Source organism: Scyliorhinus torazame, chromosome 18 (assembly GCF_047496885.1).
Source record: "Scyliorhinus torazame isolate Kashiwa2021f chromosome 18, sScyTor2.1, whole genome shotgun sequence".
In the NCBI taxonomy this organism is placed as follows: Eukaryota; Metazoa; Chordata; class Chondrichthyes; order Carcharhiniformes; family Scyliorhinidae; genus Scyliorhinus; species Scyliorhinus torazame.
Genome location: NC_092724.1, coordinates 73,428,273 through 73,455,500, shown reverse-complemented (window position 1 = coordinate 73,455,500; position 27,228 = coordinate 73,428,273). Strand labels below are relative to the sequence as shown.

Sequence of the window (27,228 nt, the reverse complement as noted above, 5' to 3'; positions counted from 1 at the left end):
TAAAACAATGTTGTTTTTGCCTGCTGGTTGTAATTCATAGAATTTACAGTGCAGAAGGAGGCCATTCGGCCCATCGAGTCTGCACCGGCTCTTGGAAAGAGCTCCCTACCCAAGGACAACACTTCCACCCTATCCCAGTAACCCCACCCGACACTAAGGGCAATTTTGGACAATAAGAGTAATTTATCATGACCAATCCACCTAACCTGCATATCTTTGGACTGTGGGAGGAAACCGGAGCACCCGGAGGAAACCCACGCGCACACGGGGAGGATGTGCAGACTCCGCGCACAGTGGCCCAAGCTGGAATCGAACCTGGGACCCTGGAACTGTGAAGCAATTGTGCTATCCACAATTTAACACTGTTTTCAAATTAATATATCATGCTTGGAGAATGCTTTCACATTGTGTTAAACTTTTCTAGCCAATGGCAACGACAGCAAAAAGTTCAAAGGCGAGAACAGGAGTTCAGGAATATTACCTTCCAGAGTCATTCATATCCGCAAACTTCCCAACGACGTCACTGAGGCAGAGGTCATTTCCTTGGGTTTGCCTTTTGGCAAAGTAACCAATCTTCTCATGTTAAAAGGCAAAAACCAGGTGTGTAACTCGTTCCCTAAATAAGAGTCTGCCATTTGTCTGATTCACAACCCAGAGAGCTTGTTGTTCCGTCATGGCATTCAGCTTAAGGAGCAACAAATCCTTATGAGAAATGTCTATGTATGAAGAGAGTCTGTAACCTTTTCTACTACGATTGAGCAGTTTGTTGGCGTCTGGAAAACCAGCTTTTAAACTCAGCACTGTTTCCAAGCAGTGATGTAAATTTTACCTGTGTATGATTCAATTCTAGACATATCACTTTATAAAACAAGTACTTTACTGTACCCTGCAAAATAGTAACACAGGCTACAGCTAATTCATAGCTATTATATAGTTGTACTGTTTAAAAGCATGTTTGCAATGCTGTTGGGACACTTCCCAAGACCACTGCAACTTCTGACTTGGCAAAATTCACGCAACCATACAAACCAGAACTTTGATGAAAATTGAGCATTTATTACTCTGAGCAAGACTTCATTTGAACAGTACGTGCATGTCCAATTTGCAGGCTTTTATAGAAATGAACTCTGAAGAAGCTGCTAACACGATGGTGAGCTACTACAGCACTGTCACTCCATACCTAAGAAACCATCCTATCTACATTCAATATTCAAACCACAAGGAGCTGAAAACTGACAACTCTCCCAATCAGGCTGTGAGTACTTGATAGTTTGTACCTAGCTTAACCAGCATAAACAGACTCCGTTTCTTCTGAGTTCTGGGTAAGTTAGGCTTGGATCCTGTTTGATTTCAGTTATCACAGATTTCCCAAAGAGGGATGTCTAGCTCCATATAAATCAGTTCAAATATGCATAAGTTAATAGACAGAAAAAAACATACGGCTTGTGACAGTTGTGGTTTACTGGCCCTGAGAACAAATAGACTGATGCAGAGCAAGTGTTGGCTACCGTTGCTAGTGGTGACAGCTTACCTTGCTTTCTAACTTCCTGTTTTTAATTTATGGGATGTGCGCATTGCTGGCTAGACTAGCATTTGTTGTCCATCCCTGAGTGTTGAGAAGGTGGTGGTTAGCTACTGCTGAACTACAGCAGTCCCTGCAGTGTAGGTAAACCCATTGTGCTGTTAGGGAGAGAGTTCCAGCATTTTCACCCAGCTACAGTGAAGGAACGGTGATCTATTCAAGTCATTATGAGTGGCTTAAAGGCGAACCTCCAGGTGCTGGTATTCCCATGTATCATGTAGTAGTGGTCATGGGTTTTGGAAGGTGTTCCCTAAGGAATCTTGGGGAGTTTGTGCGGTAAATCTTGTGGATGGTGCACACAGCTGCAACTGGGTGGTGAAGAGTTTGTTAGTGTTGATAGAGCTGCATTCATCCAGGTAGTTGGAGAGTATTGCATCCTAGTCCTGACTTGTTTCTGTGATAATGCCATTGAATGTCATGGGGTGATGGTTTCATTCTCTCGTTGGGGGTGGCCATTGCCTGGCGCATGGGTGAATTGTTACTTTCCACTTGTCAGTCCAAGTCTGGACCTTGTCCAGGTCTTGCTGCATTTGGACAAGTACTGTTTCAGTATCTGAGGAGTCGTGAATGGTGCTGGACATTGCACAATTATCAGTGACCATCACTTCTGACCTCATGACGGAAGGTCATTGAAGCAGCTGAAGATGATTGGGCCTAGAATTCTACCCTGAGGAACTCTTACAGTGATGTCCTGGAGCTGAGATGATTGACCTCCAATCACCAGAACCATCTTTCTTTGATTCCAACCAGTGGAGAGTTTTCCCTGATTCCTACTGACTCCAGTTTTCCAGGCTCTTTGATGCCATTCTTGATCAGATGCTGTCTTGACATCAAGGGCAGTCACTCTGGCATTCGGCTCTTTTGTCCATGTCTGAAAGCAAGGCTGCAATGAGGTCAGGAGCCGAGTGGTCCTAGTGGAAACTACCTAGTGTCTGCGAGCAGGTTGTTGCCAGGTAAGTGCTGCTTGATAGAGATGTTGATGAACCCTTCCATCGCTTTACTGGTCAAGAGTAGACTGGGGTGATAATTGGCAGGGATTGGTTAATAGTAAATTGCTGCGGGTGCTGGAACCTAAAACAAAATATTGAACAATCTCCGGCCTGACAGCGAACGGGCGCCGGAATGTGACGACTAGGGGCTTTTCACAGTAACTTCATACTTGTGACAATAAAAGATTATTATTATCTGTGGAGAGAGATGGGAGTGAACATTTTGAGTCTGAATGACTTTTGTCAAAGCTCAATGTATTGGTTGGATTGGTCCCGTTTCTTGTGCAGAGAACATAGCTGTGCAATCTTCCACATTTATGGGTAGATGCCAGTGTTGTAGCTGTACTGGCACAGCAAGTACTGGAGTGCAAATCTTCAGTACTATTGCTGAAATATTGTCAGGGCCTTGCAGTATCTGGTGGCATTAGCCATTTCTTGTTTCACGTGGAGTGAATCTAATTGACTGAACACTGCCATCTGTGATGCTGGCGAGGAGACCAAGATGTATCATCCACTTGGCATTTCTGGCTGAAGATCGTTGCAAATTTTTCAACCTTTTGCACTGATGTCCTGGGCTCCTCCATTGTTTGAGGACGGATATTTGTGGAACCTCCTCCAGTTAGTTTAATTGTCCACATCTGGAAGTGGCAGGACTGCAGAGCTTGGATCTGATCCATTGGTTGTGGGATCGCATAACTGCTTATGCTGTTTGGCATGCAATGGTCATGTGTTGTGGCTTCACAAGTTTGACACCTAATTTTTAAGTATGCCTGCTGCAACTGGCATGCCCTCCTGCACTCTTCATTGATCCAGGCTTTATTCCCTGACTTGGCAGAAATGGCTGGGTCGGGGGTATATGCCAGGCCATGAGGTTTTGATTTGATTTATTGTCACATGTACTGAAGTACAGTGAAGAGTGTTTTTCTGCAGCCGAGGGAACGTACACAAAGAATAATCAACAGAGTACATTGACAAATGATTCATCGACAAACTGTGATTGGTTACAGTGCGGAACAAGGGGCCAAAAAAGCAAATACATTTAAAAAGTTTAGAGTACCCACCTAATTTTTGTGTGGCCAATCCACCTATCCTGCACATCTGGGTTGTGGGGACGCAACCAATGCAAACACTGGGAGAATGTGCAAACTCCACACGGACAGTGACCCAGAGCCGGTATCGAACCTGGGACCTCGGCGCCATGAGGCAGCAATGCTAACCACTGCGCCACCGTGCTGCCCCAAACAGCCAGTATATGAGCAAGAGCAGCATAGGGCGTCGTGAATAGTGTTCTTACAGGGAACAGATCAGTCCAAGGGGGAGTCATTGAGGAGTCTTGTAGCTGTGGGGAAGAAGCTGTTCCTGTGTCTGGATGTGCAGGTCTCCAGACTTCTGTACATTCTGCCTGATGGAAGGGTCTGAAAGAAGCCAATGCCTGGGTGGTAGAGGTCCCTGATAATGCAGTCTGCCTTCCCGATGCAGCAGGAGGTGTATACAGAATCTGTGTGAGGGTGGCAAGCTTGTGTGATGCTTTGGTTTCTTGCGATCTAGGACTGAGCAGTTGCCATACCAAGCTGTGATGCAGCTAGATAGACGTTTACGAGAGTCGATGCAGACATTCCGAATTTCTTTAGCTTCCATCGGAAACAGATGTTGGGCTTTCGTGACTTGCATCAATGTGAGTGGACCAGGACAGACTGATGGTGACTCCCAGGAACTTAAAGCTATTGACCATCTCTATTTCGGAGCCATTGCTGCAGATGGGAGTGTGTGTCGTGCTAAGCTTCTTGAAGTTGATGATCAGTTCCTTGGTCTTTCCGACATTTAGAGAGAGGTTGTTTTCGGCACATCATGCAACCAAGTGGCTTCTGTAGTTTGATTCGTTGTTGTTTGAGATACGGCCCACCACAGTCATATCATCTGCAAACTTTAGAAATTGAGTCGGAATTATATATTGCGGTTGAGTACTATGCTGCTGCCTCTTTATTGTCATAAGTAGGCTTACACTAACACTGCAATGAAGTTAGTGTAAATCCCCTAGTTGCCACATTCTGGCACCTGCTAATAGAGGGAGAATTCAGAATGTCCAAATTACTTAACAGCACATATATCGGGACTTGTGGGAGGAAACCGGAGCGCCCAGAGGAAACCAACGCAGACACTGGGAGAATGCGCAGATTCTGCACAGAGAGTGACCCAAGCCAGGAATTGAATCTTGGACCCTGGAGCTGTGAAACAACAGTGCTACCCACTTGTGCTACTGTGCTACCTGGATAGATGTCTTGTACCTTATGAAGAAAGGTTGAGGGAGCTTGGGCTTTTCTCACTGAAGACAGGTTGAGGGAGCTTGGTCTTTTCTCACTGGAGTGAAGAAGGAAGAGATGTACAAGGTGATGAGGCATGGATAGAGTGGATAACCAGAGACTTTTCCCCAGGGTGGAAATGGCTGTCATGAGGGGACATAATTTTAAGGTATGAGGGCGATGTCAGAGGTAGGTTCTTTACACAAGTGGTGGGAGCGTGGTCTTCACTGCCAGCAGAGGTGGTGGAGTCTGAGTCATTAGGGACATTTAAGCCACTCTTGGACAGGCACATGGACAGCAGTAAATTGAAGGGGTGTCGGTTATGGTGACCTTGGATTCGGATAAATGGTCGGCTCAGCATCATGGGTCGAAGGGCCTGTACTGTGATGACTCTTCTATGTCTGAGGGAAGCACGTTGGTCGAGTGTGTTTTACCTCCTTGGTTCCCTCACCACCAACCACTACCCCAGTATAGCAGCTATGTCCTTTACGACCCAGCCAGCTTGATCTGTGGTGGTGCTACCGAGCCACTCTTGATGGACATAAAGCCCCCACCCAGAGCATATTTTGCACCCATGCCACCCTCTGATTCCTCCCAAGTGGTGTTTCAACATGGAGTGCTGATTCAGAGCTGAGGGTGAACCGTACGTGACAAAAGGCTCCAGCCAGCATGGATTATTTAGAAAAACTTATCTGTCTGAAGTGATTGGCTGTCTCCTTTGAGTTTCTTTCTAATTGTTTTACACAGTTGGTTTACGTATGGAGAGATCCAACGGTATCAGGAATATGCTAGGGACATGTCCACAGAGACAGCAGGCCTGTCCTGTGTTTTTCAGTTATAACAAGATGTGGAGGTTTTCTTACTTTTGTTTGTTCGTTAAATTTCTTTCTTGAGATTATACAAGATTAGACCATGATTTCTTGCATGTGCAATGTTCCAAGGCTTTCGGTTTAACTGGACATGAATAGGAGTAACGGCTCCAACATGAGTAAATTTTAGATCCCATGAGCGCTCTTCTGTAGAGTTTAGTGGAGACTTGTTGTTTTTTGCTGTTTCCCCATTCCTACAGAGTATTTTTGCACCCACCCCAACCCACTTTATTTGATTTCCCTTTGAAGATGTGGGGATCCAGAGCACCCAAACTCTCCTGAAAGCAGGGGTTTTAAAATTGAAGTCTGGTCAGTTGGAAGGCCCAATGTACAGATAGACTGGAGGGCTGTGTTCATGTATTACAGACAGTTATATCCTGGAGGGCTGTGTGCATGTTTATAAGACTATTATACCCTGGGCATCAATGTGCATACTACTGTAGACATTAATAACTTGATTTACTGTTTTATTCTTTTTCAGAGAGCACAAGCAGCTCTTCAGGCAGTAAATGCTGTGCAGACTGCAAACATGGCTATAGCTGGCACTGGTGTCTCAGACAGTGCAGGTGGCCTTGCTGGCCAGAGCCCTGTTCTTCGCATTATTGTGGAAAACCTTTTCTATCCTGTTACACTTGATGTATTGCACCAGGTGAGTCTCGTCTTCAATTTGACAGTGACAAATTGTTCCCTTGGAAGGGGTGAGTTGTATGAACTTATGGGTGGGTGCCCCATCTGAGAATTGTACCAGTGAAAATAGTAGTGGGATTTGGGGGCAGGGAATGGGCGCAATGGCGAGGGGAGGGAATGCTGGGTTGTTGAAGGCATTTTGAGAGCAGTTGGCCTGGAAATTCTGGGGTGTGGGTTGGGACCATCTGGTAAAAGTGGGATTTGTTTATTTGCTGAACTAAGGCAGGATCACAGATTGGAGTCTATTTTTGAAACTAGAAAAGATCCACTATAAGAAACGAAGATTCCATCTCTATATCTAGAGGGGGGTAGGATTACTGCAGATAGTCAAAAGTTCATACTCCAACTCCATGGGCAGGAGGTTTGGCAAGAGCTGTTACTGATGGTGCTGCAATGGTGGATACGTTTTATAGACTAACACCAAGATCTATAATTTGACCTGTATGCAAATTAAATGGCAGCTTCATGGTGTTTTCACTGAGCTCTGTGAAGCAACCTTAACAACCTTAGCCATGCTTTAGAAGGCCTCTGAATCAAGACCAGTTTCTAGTTCCCCATGAAGCAAGCACTTTGAATTAAGTGATCTGTGCTGTGTTAAGATATAGCAAATGTAATTTGGACCAGAGCTAACCATGGTCTATAGTGAGTACTAAGAATAGGACATGTTTGATTCCATGCAAATATAGTGGCTCATTTGATGGGAAAATTGTTTTGCAGAAAACTAATGTCATTTTTCTAATATTCTTGAATTGCAGATTTTTTCCAAGTTTGGCACTGTAATGAAAATCATCACTTTCACAAAGAATAACCAGTTCCAGGCGTTGCTCCAATATGCTGATGGCTCCAGTGCACAACATGCAAAACTGGTATGTTGATATCAATTGAAGGTGCGGTCGTAGTGATGTCATCCTCTGTGGATGTAGGCTTATTGCACATCTGAGATTGTAATGGGAATATCTTGTTATCTTCAGACACTAACCCAATGAAACAGCTGGTTATTGGCTGAAATATTGTGGATCTACACCAGTTACACTAGGCAAGCTTTTAATTCAGTCTCTTCCCTTTGTTTCTCCTTCATCCACTTCTGGACTCCTGCCATCATCTGATGGTGAGAGAGTCAAGAACCAGTCTGAGACTCTGAGATTAGGAGAAATTTCTTCACCCAGGGAATGGTGACCCTGTGGTATTCGCTACCACAAAGCAGGTTGAGGCCAAAACAACGTATACGACTGGGGCTGGTTTATAAGACCATAAGACATAGGAGTGGAAGTAAGGCCATTCGGCCCATCGAGTCCACTCCACCATTCAATCATGGCTGATTTCAACTCCATTTACCCGCTCTCTCTCCATAGCCCTTAATTCATCGAGAAATCAAGAATTTATCAACTTCTGTCTTAAAGACACTCAACGCCCCGGCCTCCCCTCTCTGGCAATGAAGTCCACAGACCCACCACTCTCTGGCTGGAGAAATTTCTCCTCATCTCTGTTCTAAAGTGACTCCCTTTTATTCTAAGGCTGTGCCCCCGGGTCCTAGTCTCCCCTGTTAATGGAAACAACTTCCCTACATTCACCCTATCTAAGCCATTCATTATCTTGTAAGTTTCTATTAGATCTCCCCTCAACCTCCTAAACGCCAATGAATATAATCCCAGGATCCTCAGACGTTCATCGTATGTTAGGCCTACCATTCCTGGGATCATCCGTGTGAATCTCCGCTGGACCCGCTCCAGTGCCAGTATGTCCTTCCTGAGGTGTGGGGCCCAAAATTGCTCACAGTATTCTAAATGGGGCCTAACTAATGCTTTATAAAGCTTCAGAAGTATATCCCTGCTTTTATATTCCAAGCCTCTTGAGATGAATGACAACATTGCATTTGCTTTCTTAATTACAGACTCAACCTGCAAGTTTACCTTTAGAGAATCCTGGACTAGGACTTCCAAGTCCCTTTGCACTTCAGCATTATGAATTTTGTCACCGTTTAGAAAATAGTCCACGCCTCTATTCTTTTTTCCAAAGTGCAAGACCTCGCACTTGCCCACGTTGAATTTCATCAGCCATTTCTTGGACCACTCTCCTAAACTGTCTAAATATTTCTGCAGCCTCCCCACCTCCTCCATACTACCTGCCCCTCCACCTATCTTTGTATCATCGGCAAACTTAGCCAGAATGCCCTCAGCCCTGTCATCTAGATCGTTAATATATAAAGAGAACAGCTGTGGCCCCAACACTGAACCCTGCGGGACACCACTCGTCACCGGTTGCCATTCCGAAAAAGAACCTTTTATCCCAACTCTGCCTTCTGCCTGACAGCCAGTCGTCAATCCATGTTAGTACCTTGCCTTGAATACCATGGGCCCTTATTTTACTCAACAATCTCCCGTGAGGCACCTTATCAAAGGCCTTTTGGAAGTCAAGATAGATAACATCCATTGGCTCTCCTTGGTCTAACCTATTTGTTATCTCTTCAAAGAACTCTAGGTTTGTCAGGCAAGACCTCCCCTTACTAAATCCATGCTGACTTGTCCTAATCCGACCCTGCACTTCCAAGAATTTAGAAATCTCATCCTTAACAATGGATTCTAGAATCTTGCCAACAACCGAGGTTAGGCTAATTGGCCTATAATTTTCCATCTTTTTCCTTGTTCCCTTCTTGAACAGGGGGGTTACAACAGCGGTTTTCCAATCCTCTGGTACTTTCCCTGACTCCAGTGACTTTTGAAACATCATCACTAACGCCTCCACTATTTCTTCAGCTATCTCCTTTAGAACTCTAGGATGTAGCCCATCTGGGCCCGGAGATTTATCAATTTTTAGACCTCTTGGTTTCTCTAGCACTTTCTCCTTTGTGATGGCTACCATATTCAACTCTGTCCCCTGACTCTCCGGAATTGTTGGGATATTACTCATGTCTTCTACTGTGAAGACTGAGGCAAAGTACTTATTCAGTTCCTCGGCTATTTCCTTGTCTCCCATCACTAGATTACCAGCGTCATTTTGGAGCGGCCCAATGTCAACTTTTGCCTCCCGTTTGTTTTTAATGTATTTAAAGAAACTTTTACTATCATTCCTAATGTTACTGGCTAGCCTACCTTCAAATTTGATCCTCTCTTTCCTTATCTCTCTCTTTGTTATCCTCTGTTTGTTTTTGTAGCCTTCCCAATCTTCTGACTTCCCACTACTCTTTGCCACATTATAGGCTTTCTCTTTTGCTTTGATGCATTCCCGAACTTCCTTTGTCAGCCATGGCTGCCTAATCCCCCCTCTGGATAACCTTTCTTTTCTTTGGGATGAACCTCTGTACTGTGTCCTCAATTACTCCCAGAAACTCCTGCCATTGCTGTTCTACTGTCTTTCCCACTAGGCTCTGCTCCCAGTCGATTTTCGTCAGTTCCTCCCTCATGCCCCTGTAGTTACCTTTATTTAACTGTTTAGCACAGTGGGCAAAACAGCTGGCTTGTAAAGCAAAACTAGGCCAGCAGCGCGGGTTCAATTCATATACCATCTTCCCCGAACAGGCGCCAGAACGTGGCGACTAGGGGCTTTTCGCAGTAACTTCATTTGAGGCCTACTTGTGACAATAAGCGATTTTCATTTCATTTCATTTTTTATATTTTCGAGAAGGAATTGGGCCTAAAAGGGATCCAAGGGGGTGGGGAAGCAGGAACAGGTTACTGAGTTGGATGATCAGCTGGGACTAATGAATAGCAGAGCAGGGTTGATGAGGCAAATGGCCTCCTCTTGCTCCTATTTTCTAGTTGATTATAGCTGGTGCACATTAATAATAATAATAATAATAATCTTTATTGTCCCCAGGCAGCACTGACACAGTGGATAGCACTGCTGCCTCATGGCACTGAGGTCCCAGGTTCGATTCTGGCCCTGGGTCACTGACCATGTGGCGTTTGCGCATTATCCCCGTGTTAATAACCTTTTATAGTCACAAGTATGAAGTTACTGTGACAAGCCCCTATTTACCACGTTCCTGCGCCTCTTCGGGTAAGCTGGTACGGGAATTGAATCCGCGCTGCTGGCCTTGTTCTGCATCACAAACCAGCTGACTAGCCCATTGAGCTAAACCAGCCCTTTGCGTGGGTTTTGCCCCCACAACCCAAAGATGTGCAGGGTAGGTGGATTGCCCAGGCTAAATCCCCTTAATTGGAAAAAATGAATTGGGTACTCTAAATTTAAAAAAAATAAAAATTAAAAAAAACTTTATTGTCACAAGTAGGCTTACATTAACACTGCAATGAAGTTACTGTGAAAATCCTCTCGTCGCAACATTCCGGCGCCTGTTCGGGTACACCGAGGGAGAATTCAGAATGTCCAAATTACCTATCAGCACGTCTTTCGGGACTTGTGGGAGGAAACTGGAGCACCCGGAGGGAACCCATGGGGAGAACGCACAGACAGTGACCCAAACCGGGAATCGAACCTGGGATCCTGGTGCTGTGAAGCCATAGTGCTAACCACTGTGCTACCATGCCACATCCACAAGTGCTGGCAACTTCTTGTCAATGTGCTAGTCATGGAAAGCATCGGTTAAGCCAGATGATATAGTGAAATAAATGTTTTTTCTCTTCACCCAGCCTAGCCAAAAAGCAGTGGGTGTGACTACAGGCCAGGGATTTGGCCTGTTGCTGTGTGTAACACTGGTGTAATGACCCATCCACTCCAGTCCAAGTGTGGTAAAATAATTGTCCTTTCTTTCAAGCTTTCACCAGTAATGGTTAACTTGAGTTAATGGATTCTCCTATCGCTTTGACAGAGGGTGTGGGAGAAAGAGTCTAGGAAGATGTCACTTGTGATGTTGGGCCAAGTCGATGTTGGACTAAGGCTTGATTTTCATAACCAATCTGAAAATATACTCTTTCTCCCTCCGTGTATCCTAGTGTGGCGACTAAGGAATTTTCACAATAACTTAATTGCAGTTACCGTAAGTCTACACTACATGTGACACTAATTAAAGATTATTATTAGATCTGCAAGAATCATAACATTCTAACTGGACAGACCAGATGGAGGGAGGATATTTTTCCTGGTTAGGGAAATCCAGAACTAGGGGACAGTCTCTAGATACAAGGTAGCCCATTTAGGAATGACTAGGAAGAATTTCTTCACTCAAAACTATAATAAACCTGTGAAATTCTCTACCACAGAAGGCCGTGGAGGCCAAGTCACAATGTTATGATATTGAACTTTGCAAATGGATATAGAAAGGTTAGGAGAGTGAGCCAAAATGTGGCAGATGGAGTTTAACGTGGATATGTGTGAGATCATGCATTTTTGGTTGGATAAAATGGGAAGGCGACCTTTCTAAATGGGAAGAGACTTTAGGGTGCTCTGTTGCAGAGGGATCTGGGGATCCTTGTTCATGAGTCACAGAAAACTAGCATGCAGGTACAGCAGATAATAGAAAAGGATGGAATGTTGGCATATATAGCTAAAGGAGTAAAGTATAAAGGTAAGGAAGTGTTGTAACTACTCAAGGCATTGGTGAGACTGCACCTAGAGTTTTGGCCCCTTATTTGAGGAAAGATGTAGTGATATTGGGGATAGTTGCAGGAGGTTTGAGGGTGATTGCAGAGATGAGTTTGTTGTAAAGAGAGACTGAACAGTTCAGGCCTAGTAGAAGAATGAGGGAGAGAGAAGAATGAGGAAGATCAAATTAAGGTATACAAGATGCTCAACGGTATGTATAAAGTAGACAGTGGATGCTTCCTTTTGCAGGGCATTCTAGAACGAGAGGTCATAGTCTTAGAATAAGAGGTACCAAATTTAACACGAGTTGAGGAGAAACTACTCCCAAAGGGTTGTGAATCTGGAATTTGCTACCCCAGAGTGCGGTGGATGCTGGGACAGTGAGTAGCTTTAAGGAGGAGTTAAACATATTTTTAGTTGGCAATGGGTTGAAGGGTTATGGATAACGGGCAGGACTGAGTTAAGGCCAGAATGAAATCAGCCATGATTGAATGGCGGAGCGGACTCAAAGGGCGTAATGGCCTATTTCTGCTCCTATATCTTATGAATGATGGAACCGGCAAGGGCCAAATGGCCCCCTCCTAATTTCTATGATATTCCCAAAATAGTAAGACGTTTGTACTGTATGCCGGGTGTATTACGTTGGTGACTGGGGTCTAGGCATATGTGGCCAGGGTGGGATGATGCAAGATCTGTCTTCTCTGGACTTCTTGTCAGGCCAAAGTGTTCTGAGGTTAGGTAAAAGCAGTCAACAAGCCGTTGAAGTATGAGCTCTGAGAGCGCAGTCGTCCATGAACAAGAGTTCACTCTAGCAGTTAGTAGCCTTTGTCCAAGCCTTGAACCGTTGCTATTTGGAGAGGGTGCGTTCTGTTGAATTGAATGTTTCAAGACGTTTGAGTGCATACTGGAACATGGCCAAGAAGTATTTGACAAATGGGGCTGGACCAATACACCCTTGCCGTTGGTGACCGGAAAGTAATCTGATGCTGTACCCTTTTGCATCAAGTTGGCCATTGTGAAAGGAGTGAATGACACTGATCCTCTTTACAGGATCTTCACTGGCCTTCCTGGTTTACTGTGTTTAAAAACTTGGTCAGATCAACACATGTCATATTGAGATCCTTATTCTATTCATGCAACTTTTTGTGGAAGCTTGGGAACCTTTGAGTGAATAATTGTTTTAACCTCCACTTATACCTCCTAGGCTCTGGATGGACAGAACATCTATAATGCCTGCTGCACTCTGCGTATTGACTTCTCCAAATTGACTAGCCTTAATGTTAAATACAATAATGACAAAAGCAGAGACTACACACGTCCTGATCTACCATCTGGTGACAACCAGCCAACCTTAGACCAAACCATGGCAGCCGCTTTTGGTAAGGAAGCCTCCCTACTAGGTAAATACACATTCTCCTGAGAGTTTTGCTGTGTGTGTGGGGGGGGGGGGAATAAACATTACAACAATGAGTTAAAATGCAATCAGCAACTTTTGCAGTGCTGTTTAAAACCAGAATCTCTAACCCAGTTTCTGGGAATTGAATGCGTTAAGTTCTGCATAGCTTAATGTGGTTAAAAAAGATTTTAAAATTCACCCAAGCATTAGATGCATGGGTTATAATGTTGATGGGTAGGGACGAGATGAGCACATATTCTACTGCTTTCTTGATGCTACGCGAGTATAGAGTACTTTTTAGCTGCTTGGTGAAGAAGGATAGTTCTGACTGAGATGCCTTCAGTCCACAGGACTGGATTATTCTCTGTCCTTAATGAGGGAGGGAGTGTATGCAGTAAACCATCCCAAGTTGTCAGTCTGACATTTCAATGACTCGTGCCAATGGTTATTGCAGCTAAAGTTCTATTAAGGCCCTTGGCTAATTGCTGAAAGTTATTGTGTATTTGTGAAAGTCAATCCACTTTCAGTCATAGCCTGATTTGATGTTGCTACGTTTTACCTTGCAGCTAAACTGCTATTAGCTTATGCTGGAGAACACTTAGCAACAATTTGAAGACTGTCTATTTAAAAAAAATAATTATTATTATGCCAGGTTCTGGTTTCATTCGGCAATGAGCCTGAAGAGCAGGTAATGTAGGGTTTCTGACTAGGGCTGTTGTTTTTCCACCTTCATCTTTCATGGAGTTCCATTGTAGTATTCTGTTGTCCTAAATGTTCAACATGAGATTGACTAACTGTCAAAGGCCAATAGCTAAGCTTGCCTCAGTGCTTAGACTTTAAGTGTCATGGAATCAATTGTTATGGAAAGAAAACAAATTAAGAAATGGATGGATTATACTATTCTCAGTTCTAGTAGAAATTGCAATTGTTATTGTATTTAATGTCCAATATGAAAGAGTTCAGTTGACTCCAGACTCTGAGGAACAGGGTGCATTGATTAAGGTGATGGGACTGCATGGCAGTTGCTGGCAAAATCAATGTTACCTTACATACTGTGATTGGTGTTAGCAGCTGTGATTGTTAACATTTCACCTGTTTGGTTAGCTCGGTCTTTCTGTTGATCTCTTTTACATCTTGGTACTTTCCCAATATTGGTTTTGGTCCAGTGCTAGCCAGTAATATATTAAATCCACAAGAGTTTGATATAACTTTGTGTGTGCACAATTGTTTGGCTGTGTAAATTCTACTGGTGATTTTGATTGTGGCCAAAATACAATATTGAATGGTGGTTTTCCCAGCCGAGTTTAATTTTCCACACCTTTTAAATGTATAACAGTGGCATTCATCCCTGTTTTGTGAAAAGTCAAAACTCACTAACATGTTCTTAACCAGGATTTCACTATGTTGGAACATTTGCTGTACATAACATTGGGGTGTTTGGGATGCTTGCTTCACACCCTGGCTTTAGGCATTGGAAGTCAGCTTGTTAGCAGCTAAGGTCCATCCTTGGAATTCTATAACATTCTTGTAGCTTGTTGACACTTTAGCCAGTGGCAGTGCAGGCAGAGATTGATTGTGAAAGCTGTTCTTGTTACTTTCAGTGCTTACTGACAGACCTGTTCTCTTGTCAGGTGCACCAGGTATCATCTCCTCGCCTTACGGAGGAGGAACTGGTTTCCCTCCTAGTATTGCCTTCCAGCAAGCTGGTGAGTTGCTAATGCAGGAATTTCATTTTTAAACGGTTTTGTGTATTCTAAGTCTTCCGGATTTAGGCCTATATGTTTTTTGAATAGTCTGAAGTGGAACTGGTGAGCTACGAATAATCATGGGTGTTTTGGGTTTGGTGTTTTGGAGATTTATTTCTTGGGACTAAGGTGGGCTTGTTGAAAGTTATTTGCTTCTGTCCTATCTACAATAAATGGCTGGTTGCATCCGCCTGTTATGTTTGAGCAAGCAGAGATCTAATGCTTGGGGAAACTATGCGTGAAGTTTCCATTTTCCTAATATTTTGCAGTTATCTCCGGAAGGTCATTTTAGAGTATAAACTTCAACAGCCAAGGCCTCTCTTTTGTAATTCGAAGTTGCTTATATTTTGAAAACTTGTGTCTCTACAGACTTCCTCCAACATCCATCAGATTTCTGTATGTACACTGCTCATAGACTCAGATTACTGTATGTACATTGCTCAGACTCTAAGCCTTATTTATTACCGTGTGCCCTTCTGCCAATGGTATACTGTTACTTGATGGGAACATTTTATACTAACAGCTTTGTTTACAGTGGCATTTGTGCTGCTCAGGTTTTAACTAACAAATTTACAAAGTACTTTTAGTACTTCTAGTTGCAACTGTTTAGAAAAAAAACTTTAAAATGTAGTTCTGAGAAATCATTTGTCTGGCAAGTAAAGACCAAGTGTGGAATAGTGATGTGGTTTTACTATGCTGGTGGTTGGTTTTGTTTGATAATTGGTATCTAACAGGAATGGTACTATTTATTTGAATATGGCTGAACCATCTCCCCATTGATGGGTTTCATGTAGCCTACTATAGTGAGTAGCCTTGTTTGAGGCATTGTCCGTTTCCACTTCAGTGGACAGGATTGTTTGGGCTGTTGCAGTCACGTTCCAGTCTACCTGCTGTTGATGCTTTTTAACCTTAAGGGGGTAGATGTGGGAGCATTAATTGTTTGAATGTGTTGTGTATTGTTAAATCTAGTGAAACGTAGTGAAATCTAGTGAAACGTATGTTTTAATCTAATGGCTTTAGTTTCCTATCTGTAGGTTTGTCCGTCCCAGGGGTTCATGGGGCCTTGGCTCCACTCGGCATGCCGTCAGCAGCAGCTGCAGCAGCAGCCAGTCGTATTGGCATTCCGGGATTTGCCTCTGCAGCCAACGCTGTCCTGTTGATTAGCAATCTGAATCCTGAGGTTAGTGTGGTGTGACTGAGTTTTGTGTGCTTTCCTAAATCTGTTAACTGTGAAACTACTCCTGTTCTCATGCTTGAGAGGTCGAGATGAAAATTTCAACTAGACATTTGTTTTTCTGGCTACCTCTCTTCAATTTAAGTTGCTATGAAAATATATCCCCCCCCCGCACAATGTTACATAAATTGTGTTTTACCCCAATCTACCTTGGTTTCCCACGTTCAATTTTACTATAACTATTTTCAATTTCTCACGTGGGGGTTTAATAAGGAAATGTGTATTCTGACAGTCGCTAACCCTTCTCCTTTATCCCCACAACAAGCCTTTGGCCTTGCCAGAGGTGCACTGAATTAATATTCAGTAGAAATGTCTGATTCTCTTATTCTTCTTTAACACATAGACCTGAAAAAGAACGCACAGTCCAGGTTTCCAGTGGTTTTTATGGTTTGCAGGTGCATCTATGCTTGGCCAGTCTGGAATGTGATGTCAGCTGCACACCTGAGTTTGACATTACAGTAATATGATCGTAGTGTACTCTGGACAGGTAGCTCTTCAGCTAGGCACTTTGATGGAGTGACTTTGCATGCCATCATTTCTAACTACATGTTAAGTTTGGAAGAAATTGTAGGAGTGTAACAATGAAACAAAGCTACAGTTTGGGTTATTTGTTCACTTTGCTGCTCTTATGTACTGCATGTGTATTAATGTAACCCTTGAGTTTTGGCTTAATTTTCAATGCTTGGGTGGCTTTGAGTAAATTTCCTAACCTGTCACAGACCCTTTTAAAGAGGATGCAGCACTTGTTTTAGGATCTGGAAGCTGTGCCAAGACTTTTCTGCAGAGTCCTGTAACTCATTTACATCACTCTTGCCAGACCAGAAAAGTTCAAAGTGCAATTATTATCTTGCACTTTCTCCCTAATTTCCTTTCCCTCTGATGTCTGTTATGATATGCCTAGCTAGTGTTTCATTACCAACCGAAGTTACCCCTGCAGTTGTGATTTAATTTACTCAATACAGCCAACCAGTGCAGTCACAACTATTCCTAGAAGTTGCAATTTGATGCATCTGTTTATATCCAAGTTGGCTCAGAGCCCTGTGATGTTTTAACATGTAAACATCTCCCATTATACTTGGGTAATCCTGGCAACTGGTCTTCATTCTGTGCTGACTTCCTCAATGTTTCTTTTTCAAGGTTGCTGAAGGGTTTTCTGCTAAATCTAGTTATCTCCAGTTATCCATCAATTTTGTTTATTTAATTGTAGCTTTCACTATTTTGCCATACACTGTGTTCTTTTGGAAGATGGGGACAAAGTTAACTGTTTCTGGCTGCAAAAACATAATTTCTCTTTGTAACTGGCTTCTCTTTGAGTGTTCAATCCATTTGGTGGTGAGGCTTGAGAATTTCAAGAAATCCTGACAATGCAATTAAACTCACTCCTCAACTTGAAATTCCTAAACTTGGTCTGGCCATGTTGATTGAACCCTGCTCCAAGATAAACAAATTTAATTGGCACTGATGAGATTAAGGAGAGCATTTAACTCTACCACTTTTCATCAGTGGGAAATAGTGGCAACTTTGGTCAGAATAAGATTTTGGGAGGGGGGCGGGCGGGGGGATGTTTTCAGGATTAGTAATTTAGCTCACTTATGAATTGTGTGTAAGTGGCCATCTTGTGCCCCTTGTGGGCCAATGGTTTGGGGCATTGCATTTTCACATGAAGTAAATTCATGTGCTGCTCTCACAACTTTCTTGCTTCTCAGTATGTCCAGTATTCTGCTGATGCTACCCAGCTTACCTTGAAGATTAGAGTGCTGTGTTCTAACTAACTTAGCTTCACTATTATGCATGTCTATGTGATCCGGTTTCATGTTTTTATACTTTGACACTTGCATCACTTGCTAACTCCAAGGTTGATGTTTTTTTTTTAAAAAACAGCGGTTCAACTATAATCTGCAAGATGTCCCGGTTGAATGCTCAGGGGAATGTTATTTATGGACATTGGCTTGAGGGAGGGGAAAGGATTTTGTGGGTCTTTGGAGCTGGAGTTAAATTCGGCTAGAGTCTGGAATGGATTGTCTTGTGTTTGGAAGTCTCTAAATATTTGAAATTGAAACTGCAGAAATAAAAGAATCTCAAATGTTTCAATGAATCCAGTATTAAGATGGCAACCCTTGAAACTGCTTTGGCTTTATACAAAGTAGTTACTGGATTTGAATGTGGTTTGGGTAAGATATCATTTAAAAAAGGGGTGCTGACCTTGTGCACACTTCAAATTTTAGATGGTTTTAATCTGCAGCCTTTGAGCAGCAAAAAGATAGTCTCTTTTTAATCTCTATTTATTTTACTCCCTTTCCTTTAGCATGTGTTCCCCTAGGTGAAGTCATACAGCTTTTTGTTTTGTGAAGTAATGGAAGAGAATGCATTGATCAACCAGATGAAACACTACATATTTCTCATGTATACTGACCTGTTTTATGCTACTTTTTTCTTTCCTACCCTTCCCCATCCCTTTCTCCCTTCCCAAACTTGATGCGGATTCCTTTGTGAACTGACTGCACGGTCCCCATGCTTCCTGTGCTTCAACAATGCTCTTCGGACCAACCTGCCCCTCAATTAACCATCTTGAACCATGATCCATGAACCAATTCACCATTCTGTGGGAACCACCCTTCGTTGTGGATGATTCGTTCCATCTTCGTTCTCCCTCGATTCCTTTCCTCTTCCTGTCTTCCGCTGCCTTGCTCTGCTGTCCTTCTAAAGAGAGTTACGCCCCAATGCCTCTTTATTCTTTTCGGTATGTTATCGTTAGCACTTTATTATCTGTTTTTATTATTTCTTGTTGAAAACTTTATATTTGAAGTTTGCAGTTTGCTATTTCAATGCATAATTTCAGTTCAACTATAATTTGTCATTCGTTTGATGCTTTGATTTGCATACATAGCTCAGTAATGCATGTTTGGGTGCTTTGCATGCCTTTGTAAATCTTTAAACTTGTATAGATGACCTCAGTAATTTCTTTGGCTTTTAATTTAATCTGACACTGAATTTCATTCTCGAAGTGCTATGATTTTCATAGCATCCTAATTCTGAATTTTGCTAACTAGGAGAAAATGGATACATGAATTTTGAAACTTTGGTTGTGATTGGATTGCATATTGGTTAATGGTATTGAATAGATGGGACAGCACCTGTTAACTTCAACTTCCTGTATCTTCTATTAAGGAGTGTATGGTGATGTGCAGCGTGTGAAGATACTTTTCAACAAGAAAGAAAATGCCTTGGTACAAATGTTTGATTGTACCCAAGCTCAACTGGGTAGGTCGCCAATCAGATCAACCAAGAAAGCTCTGTCACTTAGTTCTTGAAAAGGTGTTTCCTATTAAAATTGGTAATGTTAAATGAAATGAAAATCACTTATTGTCACAAGTTGGCTTCAAATGAAGTTACTGTGAAAAGCCCCTAGTCACCTGTTTGGGGAGACTGGTACGGGAATTGAACCCGTGCTGCTGGCCTGGGTCTGCTTTACAAGCCAGCTATTTAGCCCATTGTGCTAAACCAGTCTCTATGTTAACTGCATTGTCTTGCTTGTATTTAAAACAAACTGGTTCGAAAGAGATTGTATAAGCAGCTCTGTTTGTGTTGTCAACCAGTCCAATGCTTTGCTTTTCTGTTCCTTCCCCAATTGTTTAAAAGTACCAGGACTATTTGTAAATCCTAGAATGGTTATAATGCAGGAGGAGGCTATTTATCTTTGTTTGGTCTGTGCAGCTTCCTGCAAGAACAACTCTGCTAGTTCAGTTCCTCTGTCCTGTAGCCGTGCAACTATTTTTTTTCCTTCAAATGCTTATCCAATTCCGCATTGAAAGCCACCTGATTTGGATAGTATATAGCAAATCCTTTTTTTGAATATAAATTTAGAGTACTCAATTTATTTTCCAATAAAGAGGTCAATTTAACGTGGCCAATCCACCTACCCATGAATGTGCAAACTCCACACGGGTCCTCATGCTGTGAGGCAGCAATGCTAACCACTGCACCGCCGTGCCACCCTGTATATTGCAAAACTTAACCATGCGTTGTAGTTTAAAACAACTTTTTTCCTTGTCGTTATTGGTTCTTTTGTGAATCAAGTCTGTCCCATTGAACCATGGGATTTCTGCAGTGAAGGGGGCCATTCGGCCCATCAGATCTGCACCGACCCTCTGAAAGAGCACTCTATCTAGGCCCACTCTCTCTCAAATAACCCCACCTAACCTGTTTTGTACACTATGGGGCAACATAACATGGCCAATCCACCAAACCTTCACATCTCTGGACTGTGGGAGGAATCTAGAGGAAACCCATGCAGACACTGGGAGAATGTGCAAACTCCGCGCAGTCACCCAAGGCTGGAATTTAATCTGGTTCCCTGCTGCTGAGGCAGCAGTGCTAACCACTGCCATCTTGCTGCCCTGTAGGACCATTTCATGTGCTTCTCAAGTGTTCTCCCAGTGTGAAGTTTCTTTTTTTTGTCCAGACCCCTCATTTTATGAATTTCTATCAAATCTTATCTCTGCATTTTCTTTAAGGAGAATAATCCTAGCTTCTCTCCACATATCTGCTGTCCCTTATCGCTGGTACCATCCATTCTTGTGAATCTTTTCTGCATTGTCTCCAATGCCTCACAACTAAAGTGTCCCATGAGTTGAGACCAAGCCAGTGTTTTATAAATGTTCTTCATGACTGGGGGTGACATGGTGGTTAGCAATGCTGCACCACATCACCAGGGACCTGCGTTCAATTCCAGCCTCGGGTGACTGTGGAGTTTGCACTTACTCCCCGTGTATGCGTGGGTGTCCTCTGGGTGCTCCAGTTCTCCCCGCCCCCCCCCCCCCCCCCCCCCCCCCCAGTCCAAAGATGTGCAGGCTAAGTGGATTGGCCATGTTAAATTGCCCTTAGTATCCAAAGCATAATGTTGGGTTGTGGGGATAGGGTACTCTTTCCAAGGGCCGGGGAAGACTTGATGGGCTGAATGGCCTCCTGCACCGCAGAGATTCTATGACTACTTGACTTTGTATTCTCTCGTGTAAAGCCCATGTTCTCGTTTGCCTTTTGCCTCTCAACCCTCCAGTGCTCACTTAATTCTAGACTTGAGCATCCCTGATTGTAACAGTCCACCACTGATGGCTGTGCTGTCAGCTGCGTAGGCACTAAGCTCTCGATTCCTTTCCTACATGCCTGTATGTTTGCTTTCCCACTTTGACACTTTTAAGCCTACCTTTTTGACCCAAGCTTTTGGTCATCCGACCTAATATCTCATTGTGTGGTCTGATGTCATATATATGATGCTCCTGTGTAGTACTTGGGATGTGTTTTATGTAAAGGAACTACTTTCCAATTAACTTAAGAGGATCTGTGTTTTATCCTCTAGCTCTAACATAGATACATAGAAGATACGAGCAGGAGGAGGCCTTTTGGTCCTTCGAGCCTGCTCCACCATTTATCATGATTTACCATTTATCATGGCTGTTCATCCAGCTCAATAGCCTAATCCTGCTTTCTCCCAGAACCTTTGATCCCATTCGCCCCAAGTGCTATATCTCGCAGCCTCTTGAATATATTCAATGTTTTAGCATCAACTACTTCCTGTGGTAATGAATTCCACAGGCTTACCACTCTGGGTGAAGAAATGTCGTCTCATTTCTGTCGGAAATGGTTCACCCTGAAACCTCAGACTGTGACCCCTAGTTCTGGACACACCCACCATTGGTAACATCTACCCTGTCTAGTCCTGTTAGAATTTTACAAGTCTCTTGAGATCCCCCCCACATTCTTCTGAACTCCAGCGAGAACAATCCATTTCAAAAATAGAGTACCCAATTCATTTTTTCCAATTAAGGGACAATTTAGCGTGGCCAATCCACCTACCCTGCACATCTTTTGGGTTGTGGGGGCGAAATCCACGCAAACACGAGATAATGTGCAAACTCCACGTGGACAATGACCCAGAGCCGGGATCGAACCTGGACCTCGGTGTCGTGAGGCAGCAGTGCTAACCACTACACCACTCCTAGCGAGAACAGTCCTAACCTAGTTGATCTCTCCTCGTATGACAGTCTCGCCATCCCTGGAATCAGTCTGGTAAACGTTTGCTGCACTCCCTCGAGAGCAAGAACATCCTTACTCACAAATGGAGACCAAAACTGCACACAACATTCTAGGTTCGGCCTCACCAAGGCCCTGTATAATTGCAACAACACATCCCAGCTCTTTTACTCAACCTCTTGCAATGAAGGCTAACCATTAGCCTTCTATATTGCTTGCTGCTACTGCATGCTTACCTTCCCGCTGCATTTCCCCCCCCCCCCCCCCAAATTTACAACCATTCAGGTTTTATCTGCCTTCCTGTTTTTGCTCCCAAAGTGACATACATGTACTGCCAGTTGCACCCATGTTACCTTACTCCTGGTTTTTCCTAGCTATGAGCCATCTGAATGGTCAGAGGCTTCATGGGAAGGCAATGCGTGTGACCATGTCCAAGCACCAGACAGTGCAGTTGCCACGTGAGGGCCAGGAGGACCAGGGCCTGACCAAGGATTATAGTAGCTCGCCTCTGCATCGCTTCAAGAAACCTGGGTCGAAAAACTTCCAGAACATCTTTCCTCCTTCTGCCACCCTTCATCTCTCCAATATTCCGTAAGTGATGACCATTTTATAATTTGATACTGAATAATGGTATGTAACTTAGATTTATGGATTGTATTGGTGCCTTGCTCGAGTGCTGGAAGGGTAGACTGTCTCTTGTTTAATTCTCACTGAGAAGGTGGTTGACTGTTTCAGCTCTTTTCTGTCCCCACCACCACCATATAAATTTGTCAGTCCAGTTGAGTTCTTTAGCTTTAATGCTATGTAGTTTTGGAAGGGGAGCTGCAGTGCACAGATTGGACTAGTAATTGGCAAACATGCTAGATTGAATAGGATGAATATTGAACTGATCATCTTGGTCACTGCAGAGTTACCTGATTACCTGTTTTATTCCAGACCTTCTATTACTGAAGAAGATCTGAAATTACTGTTCTCGAGCACAACTGGCATGGTCAAAGCATTCAAATTCTTTCAGTAAGTTTCATTTTCTGATCCAATTTCTAACACAAGCCACTGACCCTACTACTTTTGGATAGTGAGGGGGTTCAACTCAGTTTTTAATATTGATATCTCCTTGTAATTTTAGGAAGGATCGCAAAATGGCTCTCATCCAGATGAGCTCAGTGGAAGAAGCAATCCAAGCTCTCATTGACCTTCATAATCATAGCCTTGGAGAAAACCATCACCTCAGGGTTTCCTTCTCTAAATCAACCATTTAAAGCTCTGACATGATTTCCAGCTATTCTCTGGAGTCCTGTCAAGCCGATGGGCACAATGATTATCTTATTCTAGAGACACCACTAGACCTCAAAACAGCTGCATAGCTGAAATTACCCAAAAGTGACCCGTTCTTTCTTAAGCAAACTTTTTGAAGTTTCTTGCAATGACATCCTGTTTTATGGTAGCAATACTGTCAGTTTCAATCTGTTTATTACAGGTCTGTTTGTGCTGGTGTTGCTCTACTCTTAATTCAGCATTTGAAATTCTTAAAGTTTACAGGTTGCAAATATTTCTCTTGGATCACCCAAGCCTGTGCATCTATTATCAGGTTGTGTATTAAACCTTTGAGTCTTTTTCCCCTTTGGGTATCCATACCACTATAATACAGAAGTGTGGATAATTTAAGCATATGCTCTACTTTCATTTAAATGATTATCCTGTGCCTTATGTCTTTATAATGAAACAAGGGCCATTTTCTAAATTGTACGTCTGTTTCTGGTTATGTGCTTTACACTGTTTCAAGCAATGTTTTGCTGCTAGTTTGCTCATTAATGTTGTTGCTTACCCAAATTGCAGGAGGGTGTTAGTGGAGGCAGGGAAGAGACAAATAATTGGCATGCAGTAGCCGTAACAATTTTATCCAAGATGCTGATTTGCACCTCTAACCATCTAATCTTGGGTTTTGAATATTGTACCACCGCTTTTGGGCAGCAAGCTTTCTGGATAGGTGTTTTTTTTCTTCTTTTTTTTTTTTTTTGTTCACATCCCATTCCTTTTGCCTTTTTTTCTCATTTCCCACCACCTGTCACCATTTGGGGGCTAAATAACTATTGACCATCAACTGCCTGGTGGCTTTGCCTTTACTCTAATTTTTTCAACCAGTGCAGAACACTGCTGTTGAATATTAATTTAGTCAATTGAAGCAGTGTAGATGTGAAGGTTGCTGCAGCTTAAGAGCTGGTATAATATTTGTGGTGTACCAGTATTTCATTTCAGCTGGCTAGTTGTCACTCTAGTAGGGTTGTACTTTTTTCATAGCTGTGCAAGCTTTGTTGGACACCACAATCAAACTAGTTAGTATAAGGCGCACAGCCAATTAATTGCATGGATAATAAATGCATTGTTTTTTGCAGGACTGGGCAGCTATTTTGTCCGTCCCACTTGTATGTCCAGCCCTAGTCTACAGGTGTCGTAATGAAACATTAATCTGTTCAGCCTCTGCCCCAGAAGGGCTCTGGTTAGTGACTTGGAGTATCCTCCGGAGGAAGCTATTTTATCCTGCCTTTATAAAGGAGGAACAGTTATCCGGTAACCAGGAACAGTCCCAATTTTAAATGGCCTAGGCTTGTTGCCTCTATATTCAATATCTTGTATGTATTTTATAGTTGGGTGTGTTTTTATTATCCTAGAGTCCATAGAACGTGCATTTTCTACCTGTATTTTGTTTAGTATGATTTTTGATTTTATTTTTTTGAGCTGAAATTTCTGCTGTACACCTTAAGTGAGATTGACATGATGTCAATGTCCTGCCGTATGCTCTGTCACCTTTATTGATTTTAAATGTATCAGCTGAAATTCTGGCATGGTGTGCAGTTTTTATGCTGTCTTGGTAATTTGCTTTCATTTTATTTTAGCTTTTTGATTTGTATATTCCTCCTAGGTTTAAATGAGAACAGATTTGTCCTATTGATCTGTCCTTTTGCCACCTAGTATTTCATTCCATTTTTACCCTGCCTTGTTCCCTTATGCATGAGTACAGCATTGACGAAGAGGTTCCTACACTATTAAGTGCTCAATATAGTATTTGATGAAGCTTCTGTCCATGTACAAGGTGGCTATGATTTACTTGTAACCCTTTGTTGAGCATTGGATAAGCATCTGTGCAAGTACTCTATTGATGCACTTAATACTGTTGAGACATAGTTGAGTACAATCAAACTCCTTAACCTGTTACCAGAGTTTTCTTTTGAGTATGATTCAGCAGATTAACTAGCAGGAGCACAGGAAGAAAATGATGCCTTTCCTGGAAGGAAAGGCGGCAATGTGCACGGTGATGTGAAAGTGTTCCATTTGCTGACTCAAATACCTGGGTAGTCGAGTGGTCTAATGAAAGGATTCTCAAGCTACCTGTATGATGATTTTTGTTACTTTGGAGATGGCTATTTTTATTTACAGATTTGGCTTTCTGATCTGTAAGCCTGTAGGGATTAATTTGTCGATATTGCCGTAATAGCCCTAGTAACTTTGTAGCCGCCTTATTACAATGTTCTTTTTGGATAGATAAAAACGCTTTACGTAGCTTAGCAAATTGACATGGGGAGAATGGGTTTTGTAGCTTTTCAAGTCCTTATAGACTGCCGAGTCCCGACACCTTTCTGAAACTATCCAATTCTCTTGATGCTCACTCAGTTGGCACTTGGATTAAACCAAATCTTATTTGCTAGCAATTCATGGTTTCCCTACTGTCCAAGTGTAACGCATCCTCTTAAATAGCGAAAAGAATATACTTCAGATCCACTTCCCAAACATTCCATAGTTTGGGCTAAATGCTGGAGTCGTAAATGAATATTTGTACACTTTTGACTTGTGTACGAGTGCTCATTAATGACTTATGTTAGTGGCCTTGTGCCTAAACTAATTAATGAGCAATAGTTTACTTCTAAGAGCAGAATGTTCAGATTGACGCAAGTCAACTGTTTAATGGATTTTTAAAGTTTTTTTTTCAGGGTTTCATGGACCAAAGTTGTTGTGCCTTCTGAAGTCTTAGTTCTTCACATTTTGCTATTCCTCTTCAAGCCCTCAAATGTGGTGATTGTAATGCATTATGCACCTAGAGTGATTGGTAGTTGTATGTTTAGGGGATTCCTGCTGGATTCCATCTGTGTTCCTTTAAAACTGTTTGAGGTGCTGCCTACATAATGTATGCCGTTTGCAAGCAAGAATACAACTCCACCTCTATTTTTGTCCTTGGTTTCATAAAAGAAACATTCCCTCTTTTCAGCTGTAAAGAATGTTTGAAAAAAAGGTGTAAATATTCATAACTTTTTTACCTAGAGAGGCTAAGGGGAACAAAACCGGTTTTTATATGGAAGCATTGTCTTGTATATTTTGATTAAGAAAAACAGCTGTCAGGTTTCATATGTAAAAGGGTTTTTCAGAAAACAATTCCTCTTATTGAGAAGAATGTTTGTAATGCAAAGAGATGATTAAAATAATTTTCTAATGAATTTGTAGCTGTATGAATACATTCACCAGTGTACCACCATTTCAGATTATGCAATTTTCTTTTACAACCATTAACAGCTCTGGCCAATGTAGTACTTGCACCTTCAATAAACTGCTTCATTCTTTATTTTCTGACCTTTGTGTCTGATTGCTGTTCCTTTTATCTAAATGTTTCAGCTTGTCTACTATTTATAACTATCATCACATCTACTAAGGGCTTAATTTAACTGTTCCATGTTGGAAGAAATCGCATTGCTGTTTCTGTTTTTACAGTTTCCTGTTTTCACTTGATTGCTATTCTTACATTTTAACTCCAGCCTTACTTGACCTAAAAAAACAATGTTCTTTTTTATAATTAAACCCTTGACCTATCTCCTCCTACCCATCATCAGTGTCACATGTTCACTGTCTCTCATTCAACATATGCTCATCT

The 27,228-nt window shown here is 42.5% G+C and overlaps 1 protein-coding gene across 4 annotated transcripts in view; it reads left to right on the top strand.

Moving 5' to 3' along the window:
* The window catches only part of LOC140395300 (polypyrimidine tract-binding protein 1-like), a 40,580-nt gene extending 13,658 nt beyond the window's left edge, over positions 1 to 26,922 (top strand). The window contains exons 4-16 of one of the 4 annotated variants that reach the window (XM_072482898.1): positions 425 to 600; positions 1,109 to 1,255; positions 6,222 to 6,389; positions 7,183 to 7,293; positions 13,110 to 13,284; positions 14,933 to 15,007; positions 15,416 to 15,442; positions 16,081 to 16,226; positions 18,987 to 19,020; positions 19,449 to 19,541; positions 22,685 to 22,901; positions 23,247 to 23,324; positions 23,437 to 26,922. In XM_072482898.1, the coding sequence (XP_072338999.1) occupies positions 425 to 600; positions 1,109 to 1,255; positions 6,222 to 6,389; positions 7,183 to 7,293; positions 13,110 to 13,284; positions 14,933 to 15,007; positions 15,416 to 15,442; positions 16,081 to 16,226; positions 18,987 to 19,020; positions 19,449 to 19,541; positions 22,685 to 22,901; positions 23,247 to 23,324; positions 23,437 to 23,569 (1,580 nt within the window). In that variant the 3' untranslated portion in view covers positions 23,570 to 26,922. Of the gene's footprint in view, positions 1 to 424; positions 601 to 1,108; positions 1,256 to 6,221; positions 6,390 to 7,182; positions 7,294 to 13,109; positions 13,306 to 14,932; positions 15,008 to 15,415; positions 15,443 to 16,080; positions 16,227 to 18,986; positions 19,021 to 19,448; positions 19,542 to 22,684; positions 22,902 to 23,246; positions 23,325 to 23,436 lie in introns of all 4 variants that reach the window. The other 3 variants (XM_072482897.1, XM_072482900.1, XM_072482899.1) reach the window with 3 other exon arrangements.
* Positions 26,923 to 27,228: the final 306 nt, after the last annotated feature.